Genomic DNA, 23,697 nt, shown 5'->3' with positions numbered 1-23,697 from the left:
TCATGTTCAAGTGTGTGTCCCATGTCAGGGACTACATAACTTATTCTGTACTTCAGCAGTCATGTTCGAGTGTGTGTCCCATGTCAGGGACTACATAACTTATTCTGTACTTCAGCAGTCATGTTCGAGTGTGTGTCCCATGTCAGGGACTACATAACTTATTCTGTACTTCAGCAGTCATGTTCAAGTGTGTGTCCCATGTCAGGGACTACATAACTTATTCTGTACTTCAGCAGTCATGTTCAAGTGTGTGTCCCATGTCAGGGACTACATAACTTATTCTGTACTTCAGCAGTCATGTTCAAGTGTGTGTCCCATGTCAGGGACTACATAACTTATTCTGTACTTCAGCAGTCATGTTCGAGTGTGTGTCCCATGTCAGGGACTACATAACTTATTCTGTACTTCAACAGTCATGTTCGAGTGTGTGTCCCATGTCAGGGACTACATAACTTATTCTGTACTTCAACAGTCATGTTCGAGTGTGTGTCCCATGTCAGGGACTACATAACTTATTCTGTACTTCAGCAGTCATGTTCAAGTGTGTGTCCCATGTCAGGGACTACATAACTTATTCTGTACTTCAGCAGTCATGTTCAAGTGTGTGTCCCATGTCAGGGACTACATAACTTATTCTGTACTTCAGCAGTCATGTTCAAGTGTGTGTCCCATGTCAGGGACTACATAACTTATTCTGTATGGAAATGTCCCATGTCAGGGACTACATAACTTATTCTGTACTTCAGCAGTCATGTTCAGTGTGTGTCCCATGTCAGGGACTACATAACTTATTCTGTACTTCATCAGTCATGTTCAAGTGTGTGTCCCATGTCAGGGACTACATAACTTATTCTGTACTTCAGCAGTCATGTTCGAGTGTGTGTCCCATGTCAGGGACTACATAACTTATTCTGTACTTCAGCAGTCATGTTCAAGTGTGTGTCCCATGTCAGGGACTACATAACTTATTCTGTACTTCAGCAGTCATGTTCAAGTGTGTGTCCCATGTCAGGGACTACATAACTTATTCTGTATGGAAATGTCCCATGTCGGGGACTACATAACTTATTCTGTATGGAAATGTCCCATGTCGGGGACTACATAACTTATTCTGTACTTCAGCAGTCGTGTTCAAGTGTGTGTCCCATGTCAGGGACTACATAACTTATTCTGTACTTCAGCAGTCGTGTTCAAGTGTGTGTCCCATGTCAGGGACTACATAACTTATTCTGTACTTCAGCAGTCATGTTCAAGTGTGTGTCCCATGTCAGGGACTACATAACTTATTCTGTATGGAAATGTCCCATGTCGGGGACTACATAACTTATTCTGTATGGAAATGTCCCATGTCGGGGACTACATAACTTATTCTGTACTTCAGCAGTCGTGTTCAAGTGTGTGTCCCATGTCAGGGACTACATAACTTATTCTGTACTTCAGCAGTCGTGTTCAAGTGTGTGTCCCATGTCAGGGACTACATAACTTATTCTGTACTTCATCAGTCATGTTCAGTGTGTGTCCCATGTCAGGGACTACATAACTTATTCTGTACTTCAGCAGTCATGTTCAGTGTGTGTCCCATGTCAGGGACTACATAACTTATTCTGTACTTCATCAGTCATGTTCAGTGTGTGTCCCATGTCAGGGACTACATAACTTATTCTGTACTTCAGCAGTCATGTTCAGTGTGTGTCCCATGTCAGGGACTACATAACTTATTCTGTATGGAAATGTCCCATGTCAGGGACTACATAACTTATTCTGTACTTCAGCAGTCATGTTCAAGTGTGTGTCCCATGTCAGGGACTACATAACTTATTCTGTACTTCAGCAGTCATGTTCGAGTGTGTGTCCCATGTCAGGGAATACATAACTTATTCTGTACTTCAGCAGTCATGTTCGAGTGTGTGTCCCATGTCAGGCACTACATAACTTATTCTGTACTTCAGCAGTCATGTTCGAGTGTGTGTCCCATGTCAGGGACTACATAACTTATTCTGTACTTCAGCAGTCATGTTCGAGTGTGTGTCCCATGTCAGGGACTACATAACTTATTCTGTACTTCAGCAGTCATGTTCAAGTGTGTGTCCCATGTCAGGGACTACATAACTTATTCTGTACTTCAGCAGTCATGTTCGAGTGTGTGTCCCATGTCAGGGACTACATAACTTATTCTGTACTTCAGCAGTCATGTTCGAGTGTGTGTCCCATGTCAGGGACTACATAACTTATTCTGTATGGAAATGTCCCATGTCAGGGACTACATAACTTATTCTGTATGGAAATGTGGTGTTGCAGGCAGACCGTTGATAGTCTTGTTAATATTATTCAATGCATTTATCTATTAAATTATTGGCTTGACATTGTACAGATAGTAGATCAGTGGCGGATTTTGTGGAGGGGTGGCAGGGGGCCGTGTCCACCCTTTTGTGGGGAAAATTTGGTTGATTATTTAGGGAATCACTGAAACATGTCTGGAGCAGGCCCACTTTTAGGCAGACAGTGGATACCCACTTATGAATATTTCTGTTGAAGGCTGTTTGTTGACCTTCAAAGTCTTTTGGCGTTTTTGTGTCATAGTTTTCTGTCCCATTGATGCATACCTCACATCTCCATTTATCCATTTCAAATCAATGGACATTTCTGAATGTAACATTTGTTAATAGTTGCAAAACAGCATTAACAAGCATGACAAGGCTCATATTTTACATATTACTGTAGATAGTTACCTCAATGCCTCTTCATGTGTAGCGACAGATGGTCTGAGCGTGAGAATGCCCGTTCACACACGTTACATTTAAATGGTTTGTCTCCTGTATGTTTTCTGTAATGCCGTGTTAATTCGTCAGATCTTGCAAATCTCCAAGTACAGCCTTCCCAATTACATACATACGGTTTTTCACCTATAAATGATGAAAAAAAATACATAAAAAAATTATTGAAAATTCCTGTATCTAAAACAACTGCATAATATTCAAAAACAAAAGCAATATATTGTTTCATGCTAGAGTTGTCCCATTAGCCATCATACCACATCTTATTTTTATATCATGTCCTCAAAATCTGTCAATAACACTAATTGATCCTGTTACTTATTGTTTCTATAAAAAGATACTGTTTTTACCTAAAACTTAATTAATTCTTCTCTTAAAACTTAGATTTAAATGTTTTGAATAATATTTTGTTTAATTTATTTTTCATTGCTAGTAGGAAGGAATTTTCCACATTCTTTAATGCCAAAAAAATATGTTTTTTACATTTTGTAAGGAAACAGTACAGGGGTCTAGCTGATAGACAGATAACATAGTTTTACATATGGGTGTGACAATACTGAAAAATATATAACAGGCACCCAATTACAAAATGTTTATTTAAATGACATTTAAATTTATAAATTGAAATTTTCTACTTGGGGGAGGTATCAATTTACCACGAAAGTAGATTAATTTCAGAAACAGGATTTTTAAATCTAGTTTGCAATGATTTAAGAGTCCCTATTATTAAACAATAGTAATAAATATAATAATTTCCTTATTAGACAACACTTGGGGATATAGGTATATACTGTATATTGTATGTCTCATTATAAATGAATCCAAAATTTTACAAAGTAGGAATATTTTTTTTAACCTAAATAGGCAGTATATAAATGGACATTTTTTATTCAAAATCCAGGCTTGGTTTTTTAATTATACTATACATTTATCTTTTCAAAGAGGCAAAATATGATGATGTCATTAATTCAAAAAAACATAACTTTTTTAAAGTTAACAACAATTTTCAGACATTTCTTCATTCAGTCTTCTTCTTTTAAACACCTACCTGCATGCGTCAATGAAAATCAGATTTTAAATTACAAAGGCACTCTTATTTAAAAATTTTTGTTTTCAGTGGCAAATATCTTCATTTTCATAACAATACATCCAGAAGAATTTGATGAGTAATTGTGGATCGCATTTCAGGAAAAAGACATCTATCTACCTTTTAACTTTATATCCCTTTAATGAATTCATGAAGTGAATATTGTAGTATGTAATTACAGGGTCTTAATTTTCGTTTTCTAAAATATACAGGCTGGTACATAGAATACAAAATTAAAATGATAAAGAGAGTAAGATTTTATACCTCCACTGACGGGCACTCAATGACAGTGTTTTGTAGTAAAGTTTTATGAGGTCATTAGAAGGAATTTTTATTTCTTATTTTACAATTACAGTATCAATGTACAAGCACCAACAAATTAATGGGAATAAAATTGCTACCCTGATATAATACGATATAGTGGTTTAAAAAATCCATTCATTTTAAAGATTCATGCCTTTACATATTAAAGAATAAAGAGAATTTGTCAGGAGTGCTGACTCAGCAATAGTGCTTCATGTACTTGTCAACTAGAGATAAGAGTCATGTGACCATATGGAATGGTGTTGCTGCCCAACACTCGAGTGGAAACTTGTGGACCATCTTGACCTTGCTGCAAGGTCGACCCTTTCCAATAAATCAAGCTCCATGATGTAACATTATCAATATATGAAGCACAAAAATAAAAGTGTTTTTCTTTTATATAAATAGGTAACTTCCTTGTATTCAATGACATTTTTTGCGTCATAAAATTGAGAATGAAATTGGGGAATGTGCCAAAGGGACAACAACCAAACTAAAAAGCAGACAACAGCCAAACCACCAATGGGTCCAATCCAACATACCCGGTAGGGAGAAAATCAACATTGTATTCTCTCTTTTCTTTATTCATTGATGAACATTATTACAACCTACCATAAAAAAATGATTTTATAACAGATATAGGGATGCAGCTTCCTCATAAATTGTGTAAAGCCCAAAAAATCAGTGAATAGTAAAAACATTTTTCAGGTAATGGAAATGATGTGAATCTAATGTAATGTCATACCTGTATGTGTTCGTCTATGAGCTTTTAGGTGGGAACTTTTTGTATATACTTTATTACAGCCATCAAAATCACATCGATGAACACGCCTCTTCTTTTCTCTATCAATAAAGGGGTCACAATTTGGCACAGGGGATAAATGATAGGGATTTGTGATTGGCTGAGGTGATGGTACTGTGTTGTTGTTACATGTATCTAACGACTTGAATTTACTGAAAAACATAAAAACATAAATATAACTTTTGACTTTAGGCTCAGCTAACTGACTATTATTCTAATATGATTTAAAACATTTCTGAAGTTTTTTTAATTTTATATACACTTGAAAAATTTATTTACAAATACACATATCATCTGGCTCCCTTAGTTTAATCAGAAAACTTAGATGCATATATGTATCACTTAATCTTACTGAAAGACAATTGTACAATAAAGTAACATTATGCTATATTGATTTTGCAGAAGTTGATCGAAGAAAAGTTATGAATGTTAAAAATGCATATATCATAAAAATTAAGCTTTAACATTGTAAGAGTTATCTTTCTTTGACCATATAAATTCTTTTTTACTTACTCTGAAGCTGCTTTTATCCTTTGTAGAGATAACAATGCAGCAGAGCCTATTTTATTTACTGTTTCTAATGTTACTGTAGGAGATTCATCTAAATCTGAAATAGACAGAAATAACTGATTACATACTAAATAGAAAACATTTCAATTATTGTAAAATCTGAAGACAGCAGTATCAATTTCCCAGTACTTGTTAGAACCCTTGTTATAATTCTGTTTGATTAGTAGACAAGTAGCTTGTTGTGAGGGAATAGTTCAAATTGCAAAATACACTCTTGTTGTCAAATTGCATTGAAAATTCTCCTTACAGTCAATCCACTTCCATGATAGATAAGTTTCAGCTGAATTATCTGGGCATGTTTTTACCTCCATTTTGTTGCAATATTGGAGATTCTGCAGGCACAAACTTCGTCATAACTCAGCCAAATTTAACTTGTTAAACTGAATGCTAGCGATATAGAAAGAAAGAGTTGTTTTCAGAACATTTCTTATTTCTTTTAGCTTTGCTTGATTCCTTACGAAGATCAAGTAAGAATCTTAAATCTGATTTGTTCGTACTGCATTTTTCAATTTGCTAAGTCAAATGTGAAAATCAACCCCCTCAAAAATGGTGGGCAAGGGAAATAACTCAAGCTGAAACCTATCTATAGGATGTATTGGCCTGTAAAATTGATTTACATCTTAAAACCAAACTTTTATTCTGATCAGCAAAAAAATACTAATTTAACTAGTGAGGATGGCTACACTATATTTGACGCATAAAATGACTCAGCTCCAAAATAATTTCATAAAACCTTCACATTTGACGATTTAATATTAAGTTTTGGAAATTTTATATCATAAAAATATGTCAGATGCCATAAAGCTGGTATCTTTTTATGATTAAATGTTGCATGTCTACATGTTAAGCCAGTTTAGTATTTCAAAAAGAAGATAACTGTCTACTATATCTAGATTCCTACGATCCTATTTGACAAGTATATCATAATTATGATCATAACAAACACCTGACAGATCAAGATTAATATCAAAACATTTAAGTGATGGGTGTGTTCGAAAAGGGTGTGTATTAAGGAAGATTCACATAAACAAAGCATAAAATCTCATTTTTAAGAAGAAAACTTGTAAACATAAAACTCATTTGTTTGTGTTCAACCAACTTAGATAAATATATGTTTGAATTTTTACTAACAAGAACAAATTTGAATGTTATGGTAGCTACTAAAAAAAAGTTACTTTTGCTAATTCAGTATAAATTATTCAACTAAAACCTTTTTTATACAAGTACATACGTAGAAGAAAAAATTACAGATATGAGGCAGGTGTTACATGTGAAAGAGGACAAAGTCTGAAGAGCCTTCTTGATACTTTATGCAAATCTGCAGGAAATCCTATGCTTTACGACATGACAGCCTTCATGAAAAAGCCTATGTACAAGTGTAAATGTTTTTAAAAAAAATATGATTTTGAGAACACTAGTGAATGATGATTTTCAAAATGATTTTTCTTTTTGTTGATTTCTCTTATAGTAATTGAGGACTTTGTCCTCATATAAAAGTACTTAAATTCATTTTATTCTCATAGAAATAAGTTTCATTGGATTGAGGAAATATTCTATTAATGGTTCTCGAAACTTTGGACAAAGTCTTTCAACAAACCTAATGAAAATTCGTTATTCATCTTTACCCAAGATTAAATGTATGGAAATTACTGTAATATTCCATAAATAAGTAATCCCAATAAGTTACAATAATTCTTTATTAATTAATTAACAGGAGAACATACATGATCATGACAAGCCTGATTACCTACGAGCAGGTGCTTGTATAAATATAGATCATAACTTGTCATTTTTTTTAACGATTTATGATATTATCTCCTACATCGCCACACCTCATTTCCACACCTAACTTCCTATATGTAATGATAAGTCATTAAAGATAAACCAGACACAAATTGTTGCATGTGTGAAATATATTTTCAAACTTTCCTTCCTGGCAAGATAAGACATAAATTAACGCTCATATTTTCTCATATTTTTCAAAATTACGTAACATTTATATTTTTTTTATTTCATTCATCTTTTTTTAAACATTTTTAACATGATTTTTTTTTAAATTAAATATCTTGTTATCGAGATTATGTATTTACAAAAGTGCATGTCTGTATTTCGTCTTACTAAGTGTATTAATCTATTAACATATTTATGTTATAATGTATGTCAATTTACAATACATGATCTTCCAAATGGTGTTTCATAACATTTTACTTCACAAAGAACTTCCCCCTATGACCTATATGCACCTAAATAATTGCTCTAGAAAGTTTTGCTGTGTTTTCAAACCATGTTTCTGATTTATATACCTACAACCTTATCTTGTCCCATTATATATAACTTCCTGATGGATTTATTTCCCTTTTCAATGATTGTACTTTTATGCAAACAAAAATAAACAAATACATTTCCGTCTGGATCAAATAATGCCTTGATACCATAATGAATTTACATGGTAATTTACAACTACTAATTGTCAACATCAATTAGTTAAATCACTACTTTAATTATCCAACGGTGTATGGATTTTTAACCCAACATTACTATTACAACAAAACATCACACATGGATGAATGGATAACAACTTATGACTTCAAAACAAACCACAAAAACATTGACAAACAAATAATCGGGAAATTGTGCTTGTCACTATACGAAGGTCGCCAGGAGGACACTATCTTAAATTCAAAATCTATAAGTACAGATTCCTTTGTTTGTTTTTTTAATAAAAGAGGAAAGAAATAGGTCAAGATAATATTGGTTTGAGGACTTTTTTGTATTTCATATAGATAAGTCTCTCTTTATTAAAACTATTTCAAAATTAAGAAAGGGAATTTAAATGCTAAGCTTTACATGAAAGAATAAGTTTACTTCAACATTTTGCAAATCATTGCAGGTCTTGAATATGCCTCTGATATATACATAGATTGAGAATGGAAATGGAGAATGTTTCAGAGACAACAAACAAACTAAAGAACAGAAAACAGTCCAAGACAGCAACCTGATCCCACAGCAGTGAGAACATCCTGCACCAGAAGGTGGGATTCAGCTGCCCCTTAACAATAATGTTTACTAGTTCAGCAAAATGTACAACATACTTCAGAATTGTTGTCATAACTTCATAGGACCCTAAACAGATGGGCCAGTAATAACACTACATCCTACTCTACCCAAACCTGGCCATTATAAACCCTCAACTTGGCTGCCTATACATGCTAAACTGATTCTTTAACTAAACCCTACCTATCAAATGAAATGTAGGTTTCAATGCATTATACTTGTAGTCTGTTTTCCCTACTAGTGAGATATTCCTATAATACATACCTGACGTTCCTCCTAAATCATGAAGTGGTGGTGTTCCTGAGATCATAGCGTCATACGTTTTCTTATTCACAGACAAGTCTACTGGCTCTGTTTGAACAGGCTGAAAAAAAAATATTTCCATTAACTTTACTAATATAATAGTTATGTCTATCTGATTAAGTCTTTTGTGTTGCAAGGGGAAAAAAACTAGACAAGACAAGTTATTTTTGTAGTTAAAAAAAATGTCATGAATGCAGACATTGTTTGATTTTTTTACATTGTCTGACATAATATTTTCATCAGAAACAAATCATCTTTTTATGAGATGTTAAGAAATGTCCGGCTGACAGTCACTTTGTAAAGGCAAAGATTATATTTATCCTCTGGTCTTTACTTCAGGAAATTCTGTCAATTAAGGTCGCACTTTCACTTAGGGGAAGACCATTTGATTTTATGAGTGAGGTCAAGAGGGTTCTTACCATGCTAGCATATTCATCCCCTTACCACCCCTACACCCTACACCCTGCACCCAAAAAAAACAAAACGGTTTTCCACTAAACACATGCAAATTTAGGCCACAATAAACATTGACTAGCCTGGTAAATGCTTCTCCATTAGTTGAAATAAAGCTCATATAATCATGAATATTATGATTAGACTATTAAAATCATCCACAAATCAATCCTATAATATAACAGCCCATCAGTATTCTAACTTCAATCCTTCCATAAGGTGTGGTAGGAAGAGATATGAGATGTATGAATTAGAATGACAAGTCAGGTTATCAATTTTACATTGATTGATTGATTGTTGGTTGCTTTACGCCGCATTAGCACAAAAAGGCTATATCGCAGCAACAATTTTACATTGACAATAATTGTAATTAAATCACACCTAAAACAAACTTTCTAATAGTCAACTGTCATGACTGTCAAATCTGTATATAACAATACATCATTTTTGCTTTAATTTATTTATCTCTCTTAACTTAAATCTTTCGATCAATTTTCAACCTATAATTGAACAACATAACTTATTTGGTGTCTTAAATAAGCTTCATTTTTCTTTTTCAATGTTTTACTTTTTTCAAACAAAATTTTCAGACCTCCTCTACAAGGATTTTGGATTATTTTGTTGGAAGTATGTTATCTCATGTTCACTCTATCAACCTGATTAACCTCAGATCTCCTTCTCAATATCCAGACAAAATTTGGTCTTCTTAAAACCAACTAAGAAACCTGCTTAAGTCTTAACACCTGCTTTCATTTCAAATCAATACCCCAAGGTTAAAATTGACAAAATTTTAGTCTATTAGTCAGCAAATTTAAAGTTTATAGTCCGAAAAGTGTAATTTTAACGATTTATCGATTTTAATTGTTGACAAATTGTTGTATTTTTCTGCCTTATCAGTATTAGTTTTTTAAGTATTGATTTTATATTTCAATATAGGTTATCTTACACCGATCAGGAAATCTAGCCCACAACACTTCCTACAATGGATTTACCATGTTCATTTTTATTGGTATACCAATATATACTCTTGACTTATTGTTTATAAATAAAAACCATATGAAGGGGAGTGACATCGTCAATTTCCTTATGTTTCATCATTCTTTATATCGATTAAGTGTGTTTACCTCGTAACTCCTACTTATAAACAAGGATATATATAAAAGTATGTATTATCCTCTTTGATTGTAAATCTACCAGTTAAAATCAAGTACAGAAAACAAGTATCAGTGGCGGATCCAGAACTTTTCCTAAGAGGGGGCCCGCTGACTGACCTAAGGGGGGCCCGCTCCAGTCATGCTTCAATGATTCCCTATATAATCAACCAAATTTTTCCCACGAAGGGGGGGGGGGGGGGGGCCTGGATCCGCCTATGAGTATAATACAATAACAAATGAAATCTCACACAGAAAAGTTATCAAAAACTCTATTTATGATTGGTCCTTGAAGACAGTAACATTCAAACATCACCCCAACCCCGTCCACCCCCTATTGTTCTTTTTCCCTTTTCTTATATTACCTCCTAAAAGTATATTGGTGATTGATTTTTTTTTTTCTATAGTTATAGGAACTTAAATATTTCTTAGGACTCAGTCTTTGTCCATAATATCTAACAGTAGAGATGTCAGTTTACTAATCGCTAAAAAAAGTGCTGAGATCACTTTTAGAGATGCCTAGTTCATGTTAACAGAGAAAAGCTAAATATCTCTTCTTTTCTGCTGGAGGTTAAAGATTCTTTCTAGTTACTCAAGCTTCCTTCACCAATAATGGCTGCCATGATGTACCCTAGGGTACAAAAAGTCCAATAAAACAGCAACAAGGAACAAACAAGATCAATCTTCATTTCTTTGAATCAAGTCAAGGCAACATGTAAGGTGGGGTATGGGAGATAAAACAAGTGTTGTTCAAACTGGTTCCCTCCTTTGTTTGTAAGAAAAAGAATAATAAAGAAAAGCATGAAGAAGAATCAGTTCAAAAGACATTCAACTCAATAATGTCATTAATCAAAATCATATTACAAGTGTCAATCATAACTGGAATACTTTTTTAATAACCCAATATTTGTAATTATAATGCAGGGAGATAATATAACAAACACTTTTTGACGATTCAGATAAAAACAAGTCTTAATAATTCAGGATTTATTTCATTAAATTGTTATCTAATCAGATTATTTTCACCCATTGTTATCTCAATAAAATACCTAACAAGGAGACAGTCAAGTGTCATATCATAAATACAGAAGCAAAAATATTCTCCTTTATCATTCCATAACAAAGAAAACCATATATCTCTAGGGTTCAAATAATTTGTGTTACTGTTTGTTATATGGTCAACCACAAGATTACTTTCAAGCTATTTCAACTAACTAGACACCAATATCATAAATTACATAATTAATTAATAATCAATATCCCCTAATTAATTAGTAAATTAATTAATTAACTACTCACCCAGACATAAGGACTGCCTATATATGACATATGATGAGAGTTTCCGTAAAGATGATGAAGATACAACTCCTCTGCATATGTTAAATGCATTTTTTGTCCGTTTGAAAATTCACCCAAAAAATCACAAAGTAAAAACCGTTAACAAAAGTCACAACTGTCAAGATTATCCTTTAATAACTTCCTTTTTGGGAAACTCGTCTCTTTTTGTAATTTCCTCTTTTTTTATCGTCCAATCCAATTTCAAAGTTATTTATAAAGTTGTAAAAATAAACAAAATCCAATAAAAGTTATTTATAAATTTGACGAATAAAAAAAATCGATTGTGGTATAAAAACAATCACACTATTCCTTCTGATGTCTTATCTCTATCTTTCTTCTTTAAAGTTGTGAGGCTGAATACAAAGTTTTATTTTGGAAATGTGGACGTGGTTACCTATCCCTGATTCAACCCAGGAGGTGACATAAATACTGATAGCAATTTGAACTTAGGTGTTTAAATACAGTTAACAGCTCAAAATCAGACCCCCTAGTTCTCGCTATGTCAATCACTTTAAAAGTCCACAAAAACATATATCCCTGAACACAAAACACTGTCTAACAATAGACCAATTCACTGAAATTATTCCAAACAACCTGATGTGTATACAAATACACAATTAAATCGGGATGACTTGGCAAACAGTTTACCTACATAAGTGATAGATTTTAAGTAGGTGTAGCAAGTTTCATCCTGACACACCTTTTCATAGACAAAGATCATTTAAGTATGTCAAGCATAGCTAATGGCTCTTACGATATGAATACATATTTTTTTCTTCTTCCTTTTAAGGAATATGATAGTCAACTACGTCAGACGAATTTCATTTTGATTTTAATATCGCTTTTTATTATGTGATGATTTAAACACATTTCAAAGCTAAAATCCATTAGTCTACCGATGCATTACTATTACCTCAATGTAAATAATTCACTTATTTCAAACTTTTCTTTGATCAATCTAAATTACAACATCATGTAAAGTAACAAAATTGATTTAATAACTGTTTTGAACTTTTTATGTTTTCTAAAACATAAAAAAATGATAATTTTTTATTCAATAATTAATAATTATAGCAAAATTTTGAACAATTGAACTTTTATATTTGAAAGAACTTTTGTTTTTTACAACTTGAGGAGATACAATAGATGAATAAATATAATAAGACAATTGTGACGATCGTACAATAAATCGTCAATTAATTTAGAGAAATATGCAAGTTTGGAATGAATATTGCAATTAAGTAACGCTGATTGAAACCTGCACTTTCTTTTTTTCTAAATGATCATGATGTCTTTGCATATCCAACCTCAAGTTATTCTGTTATAATTGAGATCCATTGTCAGATTGTATGACATTAATTAATGAAAATTTGAAGTAATATAAAGGACCATCTCACAGAAAAGATGGAAGAGATGCTGACAAATCCACTTTTTTTTTTAAATTTCTTATTAACTTATAAAAGCATGAAGTAAACTCATCATAGATACAAATGTACAATATTAATATTTTGTTTGCCAGACACACATTATGTCTACACAAGACTCATCAGTGGCACTTGCATCAAAAAATGTAAAGAGCCAAATAAAGTAAGAAGTTGAAAAGCTTTCAGACCCAAATTTCAAAAGGTTTCCCAAAAACAGCTAATTAGGTAGTTTTAAAAAAAAAAAAGATTTTCCTGCTTTATTCTTCCAGTTTAACTTAAACTTGTTGTATCTGTAAGACGCGATTATCAAAATACTGGTAAGTATTAACACTGGTCAGATAAACATGTTATAGATCAAAATACTGGTAAGTATTAACACTGGTCAGATAAACATGTTATAGATCAAAATACTGGTAAGTATTAACACTGGTCAGATAAACATGTTATAGATCAAAATACTGGTAAGTATTAACACTGGTCAGATAAACATGTTATAGATCAAAATACTGGTAAGTATTAACACTGGTCAGATAAACATGTTATAGATTGAACAACACAAAATATGTTCACGGAGCACCCATGAATTTGATACACCAAGAGGGTGTTTAGCCTCTCAAAAATGATTTCAAAATAAAAAAAAAAGTTTTGACATTTTTTTTTCAGTAATAACTGTTTGTCTTATAACTTTCCCTTCTTTGTCATTTAAATACAATATAGGACCTTGGTGGTCTAAGTTTCATCTAAAGAGCCCACATAATCCTACGAGACAATTACAACCCGGTAACAACATTAAAACCCACTAACATCTAGAGGTCTGAATATTATTAAGCCAGACCAGAAAACCTGTAAAAAAAACAATAGAGAATATCAAATATCTGCCTACACCAAATTTCCTGAAGGAAAAGAAATATCTTGTGGGTGGTACATAAAATTAATTGAGGAACTTAATTTCCTGTATATATATCTATATCAAATGACCTTGACCACTGGAATTCTGATAGAAAGATAACTTTAATGTTGCATATGTTCAAAAATAAAAAGGATGAAAATCTGTTACATAAAAGGAAAATACAAAATTTGTATATTTCATTTTTTTTTTTTTTTTTTGCTTTTTAAACTACAAAATACTGCTACTGCTGAAGAAATAATTCTCGAGAAGGAAAACAAATTTTGACTACAAAAGTACTTTTCCAAACAGCACAACAATTACCTGGTGTTGCCTAAATATGACTTGAATTTTTCACTCAACAGTTAAATCTATATGCGTAAACCCACAGTGAATTTTTCTTACCAGCAACCTGCAATTATTTTCAAAAACCTTCACGGCAAAATTTCATAATTGGCATTGTCATAAAATCACTAAAGGACTTCTCTCTGCCTCTACCATACATTTTAAATTAGATTTCCTGCCTTTACAAAACAATGTATTCAATGTCTGACAAATGATTTTTAAAAGCCATCGCCCTGGGGGTGCATCCCTAGCAGAGGTTCGAATATCTCATTACAAAATTGTGATAATCATTATATGTACTTTCCAGGCCGTCTTGAGGACTATAATACAATGATTTAGATTGAGTGTTGTGATAAGGACACTTTATTGTAGCATATCTCCCTATCAAATTACACTAGGTTAACTATTAATGGGCGTGCTTGCTTTGTTCTTGGGAAACACGCCAGGTGTCACACCCCTTTGGTCTAAGGCCAAGGAAAGTAAATTTTTCAAGGCCATGTACGTAAGTAATAATTTAATCTGACATGCTCCTTGTCATGAACAAATAAATGTTTATAAATTTACTTGTTCGTAAAATTAAACATTTATATGAATTGAAAGCTCTTTGAATTTAAATGTTAACATTTAAACACTTGATTTGTTTGCCTTTTTATTTGTTATGATAGTATAAATCTCTGAACTATGTTTTTTCCCACACAGTAAAAGTAATAAAACAGGAATAACCAAATATTGGACAGTACAATAGACAATTGTGTCAGCAACCACCAACCTACGACTTCTAAAACCAAGAATGTGTCCATGGTATACTGATGCCCCACTCTCACTATTATTTCCATGCTCAGTGGTTGATGGAATTGGAGTCGAAACTCTAATTGTGCATTAAAATTTAAAAAACATACCATAGGGAACATAAGACTAAGTTTCAAGTTGATTGGACTTCAACTTTATTAAAAACTACCTTGATTAAAAACTTTAACCTAAAGTTTAACATGAAGCGTGACAGAAGGACGGATAGAAAAATAAACCAACGAACGAAAAAAGATTGAATGGATGCAGAGACCAAAAAACATAATGGCCCTAGGTGGGGCATACAAAAATAGATGTAAATAAAGAGACAACCAACAACAAACAACATATGGTCCAGGAAACTTAAATTGGTACAGGCACTAAATGTGCCTAAATAGTATTGTTGAAAAGATTGTACTTTGCTTCATTACAAATATTTCATGTACCAGTATATTCAGGAATTTTTCCTAGCCCTACAAAAGTGAAGATTTACATACTTTTGGAGGTAATATTTCCAATATTTCACGCCTTTCAATTTCATTTGCTACAGGTTTATAATGCATTTCTCTGCAAAAAAAATATCTAATGCACTAGCTTCTGGACTGTTTATTTGTAAAGGCAATTATAATTAAGTACCATATGTTATACAGGTATATATTTACTGAGGATTCATTACCGTACTGTTTGTGGGGTACCTGAATTTTCATGGATCTTATGGGTAAAGGGTAAATCTTTACTGCAGAATCAATAAAAATAAGAAGATGTGATACAATTGGAAATGTTACATCAATGTTTTTTTATTCATGTATGCTGATACACAATTCTTCCTGAATCCACAAAAATTAGTACATGTAGAAAGAAAAATAAATGAAGTTACAATATAATTTTAGCAAATTTTTTATCATTATTTCACACCTTTTATTGGGTACTAACACACTTTAACAGCACACACTACATGACTTCCTTTCAGCCTTCCTTTTCTTGGCTCAGGTCAAGTGAGTTCTTTAAAAGTCAGTTTTGCACTTATTGAATTTTTGGCAGGAAAAAACATGGATCAAAAGTAAAAACATCTTTTGTACAATGATGTAACACTTACAATACTATTTAAATACACCATAAGTACTTAAACATACATTGACCGATTTTAATATATCGGAAGGTGTGAAGGTGTGAAAATTTGAATATGCATATAAATATTTAATATTTTGATGATATGATATTTAAGCATCTGACAAATGAGGCATAAAATGAACAGGAGGATTGTATGATACTTGTAAAGATCAGTTGTTTGTACCGAGAGTCACATTAAACCACAGACTGTCCTTAATGAACTGGTCTCATACTGAGCTGATGGAAAAAATAGCAAGTGAAAGTGTTCATACAGTACGTCAGCTGTGTACTCTATAACTAACTTCCTACAGCTAGCCAGCAAAAACAAAGGAAAGAATCAATTATATACACTTTTTTTTGTTTTCTCTGTCATTTGTATTTAAGAACGTTGGCCTCACTGATTTTAACTCAGGATTTTAGTTGAAAGTGGATAATAAAAATAATTACAAAATATTTCTTAAGAGAAATGGCCAAATAAACTGGGAAGGGTTGAGAACTAAGAAGAATGGTAAAAAAGCCCTAAGCATGTCTGTCCTTAATCTAGAACCTAATTTGTGATTTATCCTACTGCATATTTTTTTGTTACTGCTTTGTATAATTTTTAAGAATCATTCTAGGTAGATGCTACCTGTAAAGAAGCCCCAAAGTTTGTATACCGGGGTACTCTACATATATAAGAGTCTTAGCAACAATAATATCAGGTATCATTCATATCCTTCCAGGCATCAACAAGTTCGGAATTAGCTATTACTTTATATATTTGAAATTATGTGTGTGACCTTGACCTTGCATACAGATATGCAAACTTATTTGAGACACAGCCTCTAGTGTTGGACATTCCTCACAATAATCATACCAAGTATCATTATAAAGATCCCTCAAATTATTCAAAAGTTCTGATCCCTACACAACTTCATGGGTTAACATTTTTATCTTGATCTAACACACAGACATTCCAACCTCTCAGTGTTGAACAACAATTCATATACAAAGTCTAACTCTAACATCCTAGAATGCATTCTGACTGAGAGTCTAGACACACAGAACAACCAAGCAAAGTGACCTTTTTAAGCAAATAGTAAAAAAACATCGAAATTATCAAGCTGCAACAACTTCATGTAATCTAGTACTTTTGAATGTCTAGTAACCCTTTATTTTTAAATTGTAGTTAGACCCACAATATTTCCAAGTTCTCCATGAAAAGGTTCCTGATCATTTATTATATTTTTTACCAAAAACCTTGAAATAAAAAATATTTCTAAACAAAGAGATAGAAGGCAAACTCTATTATAACAAACAAAATTGAGAATGGAAATGGGGAATGACTAGTTCAAAGAAACAACAATCTGACCAAAGAGCAGAAAACAGCTGAAGATCACCAAATTAATTGGGTCTTCAATACAGTGAGAAAATCCCTCACCTGATGGCGTGCTTCAGCTGGACCCATAAACTGTCAACTGATAAATAAACAGTCAATACAAGGCTTACCTCTAACAACATGGTACTGATCTGTTCCATAATTTACCCATATAACATGTACCATAATGTTTTACTTATACATATATATATATAATAACAATTTTTTGTTAACAATGTGATTTTTCATCACATTTTACTTTGCCGCCTACAACCCCCATGATTATTTGAAAAATCAGCAGAAGATAGACTCCCTAAAGGTTAATAAAACTATAAGTCATTACATCCTTTTATAAGTCAAAATTTCTTCTGAACCTTTGTAATTTTGAAAAGAAAGGTCTTGTAACCCCCTAACATTTATTTTAAGTTGATATCTGTCTATCATGCAACCCACCTTATATACATACACACACGTGTATATTTACACGTTTCAATATACTAAGCCTTCATTTTCTTCTAAATTGATTACTCTTAGCTAAAAATTTGTCATTAAAATCATTTTGAAGAACATCATTTTCAGGAATCCCACTGTATGAATATGTTATTATGTTTATCAGCCACATCAGTAACAAGGTAAAAACTAAAATCTGCTCATTTCAGACTCGAAGATAGTAAATCATGTCATAAATCTTACAAAGAAAATAAATCTTTATGCCATCATAGTCATAGGGAATCAAGTTAGGGAATTAACTCCATGAAAATAAGTACTTGGTTGAAGAAAGAAAAGTACTTCACACAGACTTAGACGTCAGAAAACATTTCACTCTTTAGACAAATCTGATATCTTCTACTTATAGAGAGTTCCCTCCAAAATAAGCCTGGAAAGATGTCATAAACATTTTACCATTTAGACCATTTTGATATTGTCTATTTGCAGCTAGTACCCTCCAAAATAAGCCTGGAATGATGTCATAAACATTTTACCATTTAGACCATTTTGATATTGTCTATTTGCAGCTAGTAACCTCCAAAATAAGCCTGGAAATAGTATGATGATTTACCATGTTTACTTAGGTTGTTCCAGAAACAAAATTATTGAGGAAGGGGGGGGAGCACTTTTTATTTTACCTCACTTAGCATTAATTTTCATTGAGTATTGGCATTATTACCACTTTAATAAATTTTAATAGAAGTGTCTACCAACCTGACCCCAATAATCATAATAATACAAATGTATTCAATTCTGGAACAGCCCTAGTCTTGACTCTTTTCTTTCACCCAGGTATCTTTGCATGCTGTTGAAGGCCGTACCTTGACCTATAATGGTTTACATAATTTATAAATTGTTACTTGGATGGAGAGTTGTCCCATTGGCACTCATACCACATCTTTCTACATGTCCTATATCTATTAGTAACTATGTCTCAATAAAAATAGGCCATATATCATAAATCATTTACCTTTCCAGGAGCTGGCAAGATCTTGACTAATCTTTTTGAATTGTCTGTCAGAGAGGAATCCCCATTCAGCTGGGCCTGTTTGATTCGTTTCTTTAAAGCAAACATCTGTCCAACAGATTTGGGTCTGTCATTACTTCGATTAATATTACTAAATGCTGATCTAATTTGACTAAGTTTTATCAGCTGCAATTGTTTTTGTTGGTCCTCCACCTTCACTGTACCATTTTTAAATGAATTTGAATCCTCGTCTTTTAGCACCTGTGATGGGATTGGAGATGGAACTCCAGGGAGATAACTACCACTAGAAGAAGACATTGGAGAATCAGGACTTAAATCAGGCGATGAAAAACTCCCTTCTCCATCCTGTGGTTCTAATTTTAAATGAAAGTTATTTTTGATCTGCGATGGAGATGATAAATTGACATCTTTGTCTCTCATTTCAAATCCATTTTGAAAATTAACTTGTGACATATAATCCTGTTGTCTTTCAGGACTGGGCGGTTCCAATTTCACAGAAACTGGCATATGTGAATCTTTGTACAGCACTTGTTGTCCATGTGAGTCCATTATTTCCTCTAATTTCATTAACTTATATCGAGGTTCTTCCATTGAACTATTGTCTGTGATTGAATTGTCAAATGCAGAATGGTCTGAATTATTATAAATGGGACTATGTTGGTGTTTTTGGCTTACTACAGCAGTTGGTAATGTATCTTCTGTCATGGTATTTACCTGCAAAATATCAATATAATATTCTTTTATAAATATTTGTTGGTAAAAAGTTAATCTTAAAGAAAATAATACACTACTACGTACATTTGGGTCTACCTGTTGAAAAAAAACGTGAAAAAAATATTTTTTCAAATTTTGAAATTTTAAATCTGTTTATTTTGACAGTTTGTTGTTCATAAATTTTTTTGATATAACTCTTAAGATTTGGAAAGTAGCAATGTTACCCTGGACCTAGTAAGTAGTAGATTTATATAACACTCCAGATCTACTTAAGCTGAGCTCAGGGATTCAATCACCAGCTGGTACACTGGTAATTTTGGAACTTTACAAAAATGTACTTTGGTCATACATGTGTAAGAAACACGTTTTGATTCTTTAACTTCAAGTTTCTTTTTCTGATTTCCACTAAGAAAAATTATAACTGTTATAAACTGGAATCATAAGAAATATCTTCAATTCAACTGTGAACTGCACATACTTTTCATGTGGCAACAAATGCACCGCAACATTATTCTCTACAGACAACTATAAGTTTCCAATTATTTAATTCTACTAGTGTAGCAAAGAAAAAAAAAATCACACTAACATATTTGGTGTTCAACTGCCATAAAACTTTCAAACACAATTTTTGAACTGACAGTCTCATGAATCAACCAAACAAAATCCTGGATTTGGTGTTTCAAGCACATCCAAATTATGTACTTCCGAGTACTGAGTACAATTCAAGGATGAGGGCCTAGGTTTTCCGACACTGTGATTATCTCATGCAATTTCCGATTTATAGGTTTCTTTTATAGTCTTTTTGTTTTGAAAGGGGGGGATTTTTTTGTACACCAAACAAGTTAAAAATAATGACAGTTGTTTCTGCTTGGAAAAGAAATAGTAACGCTGAGGTCTAATTTGGGAAGCCAGTCAATACTGAACACTGTTATATTAGACTTTAAAGCTTAAAAGGTACCTAGCTTACCCACTTATCCACCTTTAAATTCAGTACGTCTTGTCAAAGAAAGAAAAACTAATTTGGCTAGTTGAAGTGGACAAAGGAAAAAACAGACAAGAATTTCAGGACTAATAAATTGTAAGATAATACTATTAGTACAATATATAGCAACACTATTAAACAGGGCATTTATATCAAACATATTACAACACTAACAGGACTTTCATATCCTTAAAATCAGTGAAATCTTTTAACAAAGGGAAACAATTACATATGTCAACAACAAAAAAGCAAAGTCACAATTATTAAAGGCTCTCTCTTAAATTTATTTATTTATTTTTAATTGTACACTCTCCCAACCTTTTATTTGGTTGAATGCCTTACTGGTAAGATCATCTTATGATTATAAGCATTATTGATATAAAAATTCCTTTGTTCAGCAGTGCCCACTTAAAAGATTACCACTGAACTAATATTTTCCACACAAATAAAAACAGTAATAAGAAGACAGTTAAATATAGAAATCAAGAAAAAAGATAAACTGTACCTTCTGATCGTATTTCAACATTTAATGATGTAATTTTCATGTTAGTAAAGTATCCTTCGCTGAAACGATAGTATTATATATTTTGTGTATAAACATAGAACGTGGGTGTGTAATACATCCTTCCAGGCTCTCAATGTGTACACTAGACATGACATACACTTATACAATCCATTGCTCAAATTCTAATGAGGTTAAAGATTTTTTTGTGTTTTTTCAGCTGCTGTAGACATTCCAGCATTGATCCATACTCCCACTGGATGGAAAATCGATGGTGTTCCACCCACTTGACACACCCCTTTTTATCCAATTTTCTGAATAATGAAGATTGAAGCTGTCCAAGGAAATTGATGTGCCCCAATATTATAATTAAATTGGAAGTGAACAATCAATAAAAAAAATCCTCAGAAAAGACAGGTTAATCTGCTTGTGGTGCTGACAAATAAGGATTTGATCATAAATATGTCCTCAAAATATCTGTTTATTGTCATTTAAAAATTATTATGAAGACATAAACAGTTGCAATCTGGGAACAGAAGATCTATAGTCAATATATATGTTCCTGTTGCAACTGATAGACTTAATAAGCAGTGGCGGATCCAGATGGGGGGGTTCCGGGGGTTGGAACCCCCCTTTTTTTTGGCCGATCAATGCATTTGAATGGGAGCATATAGTTGGAACCCCTCCTTTACTCTGTGTTGGGAACCCCCCCTTTTTAAAATGGCTGGATCCGCCACTGATAAGGAATTGTAAAATAAAGAAAAAAAGTTCAGTCTTGGATATCATAGAATTGATTAAAATATGTTTTGTTTAATTTAGCACATCTATAGGTCAAATAATATCAAAATTTAAAATTTACTCTCACATGGTGCCCTGACTCTATAACGAGCAATGTTGGATTGTGCATTTTCTTCTCTTTTACCTACTTAGAAGCAGACTAGCAGTCAAAACAAGACTGAATATAAACATTCAAAATTTCAAAGTGACTGATAGCCCTGACTAAAATCTTATCTTTATAAGATTTATATATCTGTAAGCCAGTCAAGATGTGTTTTTGGTGACCTTCTGCTGTTGTTTTTTTCTATGGTCGGGTTGTTGTTTCTTTGGCACATTCCCCATTTCCATTCTCAATTTTATTTGTATTTTAGAGGCTAATTCTTAGGTTAATTATTTTGGATTGCTTTGAAATGTCATATACTAGAATCTTCATCAAGTGGTTGTAAAAAGGCATCATATGTCTTGTGATTATAGGTTATGCATTGTGACAGGTTCTTTCTACTGGGAAGCAAAGAGTATTTAAAGAAAGGTTACAGGTAACTGCAAATATAATGTTGTATCATTTTTTTTTAATTGATGTGCATGTTCTGTAAATATAATTTGAAAACATGTATTAAATTGGGTTATAAGTTTGGTAAATTACAATGAAAATGGCTATATTTAGTCAGAAAATAAATTTTTAAACACCTTCATCAGTTTTGGAGTTTTTTTTTAAATTCAGGGTTTGAATATAAAAGCAATTAGAACACAGATAACCTACAATTAAGTGGTTATCTCCCCTGAGTAACCTTTCATAGCAAGCTAAGACGCAATAGTTTCCAAATACCAGGATTTTACAATGATAACATACAAACTAAAAGTATATCTAAAGTCTTCATTTTTTATAAATAAATTGTTGCACATTTTTACCATGTTTTATGACATAAAAAAATGTGAACAGCTTGGAACCACATAAAAAAAATAAGCTCCTGATCACCTTATTTGCATATTTAAAACTGTCAAGCTGGCAAATCTGTCTATTGATTTACAATGGCAAAAATAAATAAATGTTATTATTTCTGAATTTACAATGGCAATAATGAATACATGTTATTATTTCTGAATTTACATGTTAGCTAGTTGTCTCATGAAACGAAATGAATTTAGAAGATGTGGTATCTTTGTCTATGAGATAGCATTTACCTAATGACACAAAAACACAAAGTCAAAAAGCAGTCAATACCATGACAGTTCCCTTACGAAGTACTAAATAACAAGACGCTGATCAAAAGACTAAATACACAGACATCAGATAGGGAAGACTAAACAAATTAGTAACATAACTTACAATTTCTGAAGTCTTAGCAACCATTTCATTCTCCAATATAATATTTATCCTTTGTTAATTGTTATTTGTGCAATGTTACGAACCATTATTTTATAAGTACAGATTAGTTTCCGCCTTAAGGCGTTTTCCAAATGGGTGTGTCCTGGTTGTAATTTACATTTAATCTTCTTATATA

The 23,697-nt window shown here is 32.5% G+C and overlaps 1 protein-coding gene across 7 annotated transcripts in view; it reads right to left on the bottom strand.

The window, feature by feature from the left end:
* LOC143042038 (uncharacterized) overlaps window positions 1-23,697 on the bottom strand; it is a 49,370-nt gene that overhangs the window by 5,166 nt on the left and 20,507 nt on the right. For 5 of the 7 annotated variants that reach the window (XM_076214263.1, XM_076214270.1, XM_076214267.1 and 2 more), the window contains 5 exons: window positions 19,203-19,934; window positions 8,855-8,954; window positions 5,480-5,573; window positions 4,910-5,118; window positions 2,730-2,903 (listed from right to left, as the gene is read on the bottom strand). In XM_076214263.1, the coding sequence (XP_076070378.1) occupies window positions 2,731-2,903; window positions 4,910-5,118; window positions 5,480-5,573; window positions 8,855-8,954; window positions 19,203-19,934 (1,308 nt within the window). In that variant the 3' untranslated portion in view covers window position 2,730. Of the gene's footprint in view, window positions 1-2,729; window positions 2,904-4,909; window positions 5,119-5,479; window positions 5,574-8,854; window positions 8,955-19,202; window positions 19,935-21,421; window positions 21,570-23,522; window positions 23,626-23,697 lie in introns of those variants that run through there. The other 2 variants (XM_076214265.1, XM_076214266.1) reach the window with 2 other exon arrangements.

This window comes from Mytilus galloprovincialis, chromosome 8 (genome assembly GCF_965363235.1).
Source record: "Mytilus galloprovincialis chromosome 8, xbMytGall1.hap1.1, whole genome shotgun sequence".
Classification (NCBI taxonomy): Eukaryota; Metazoa; Mollusca; class Bivalvia; order Mytilida; family Mytilidae; genus Mytilus; species Mytilus galloprovincialis.
This window is presented reverse-complemented; position numbering and strand designations above follow the sequence as displayed.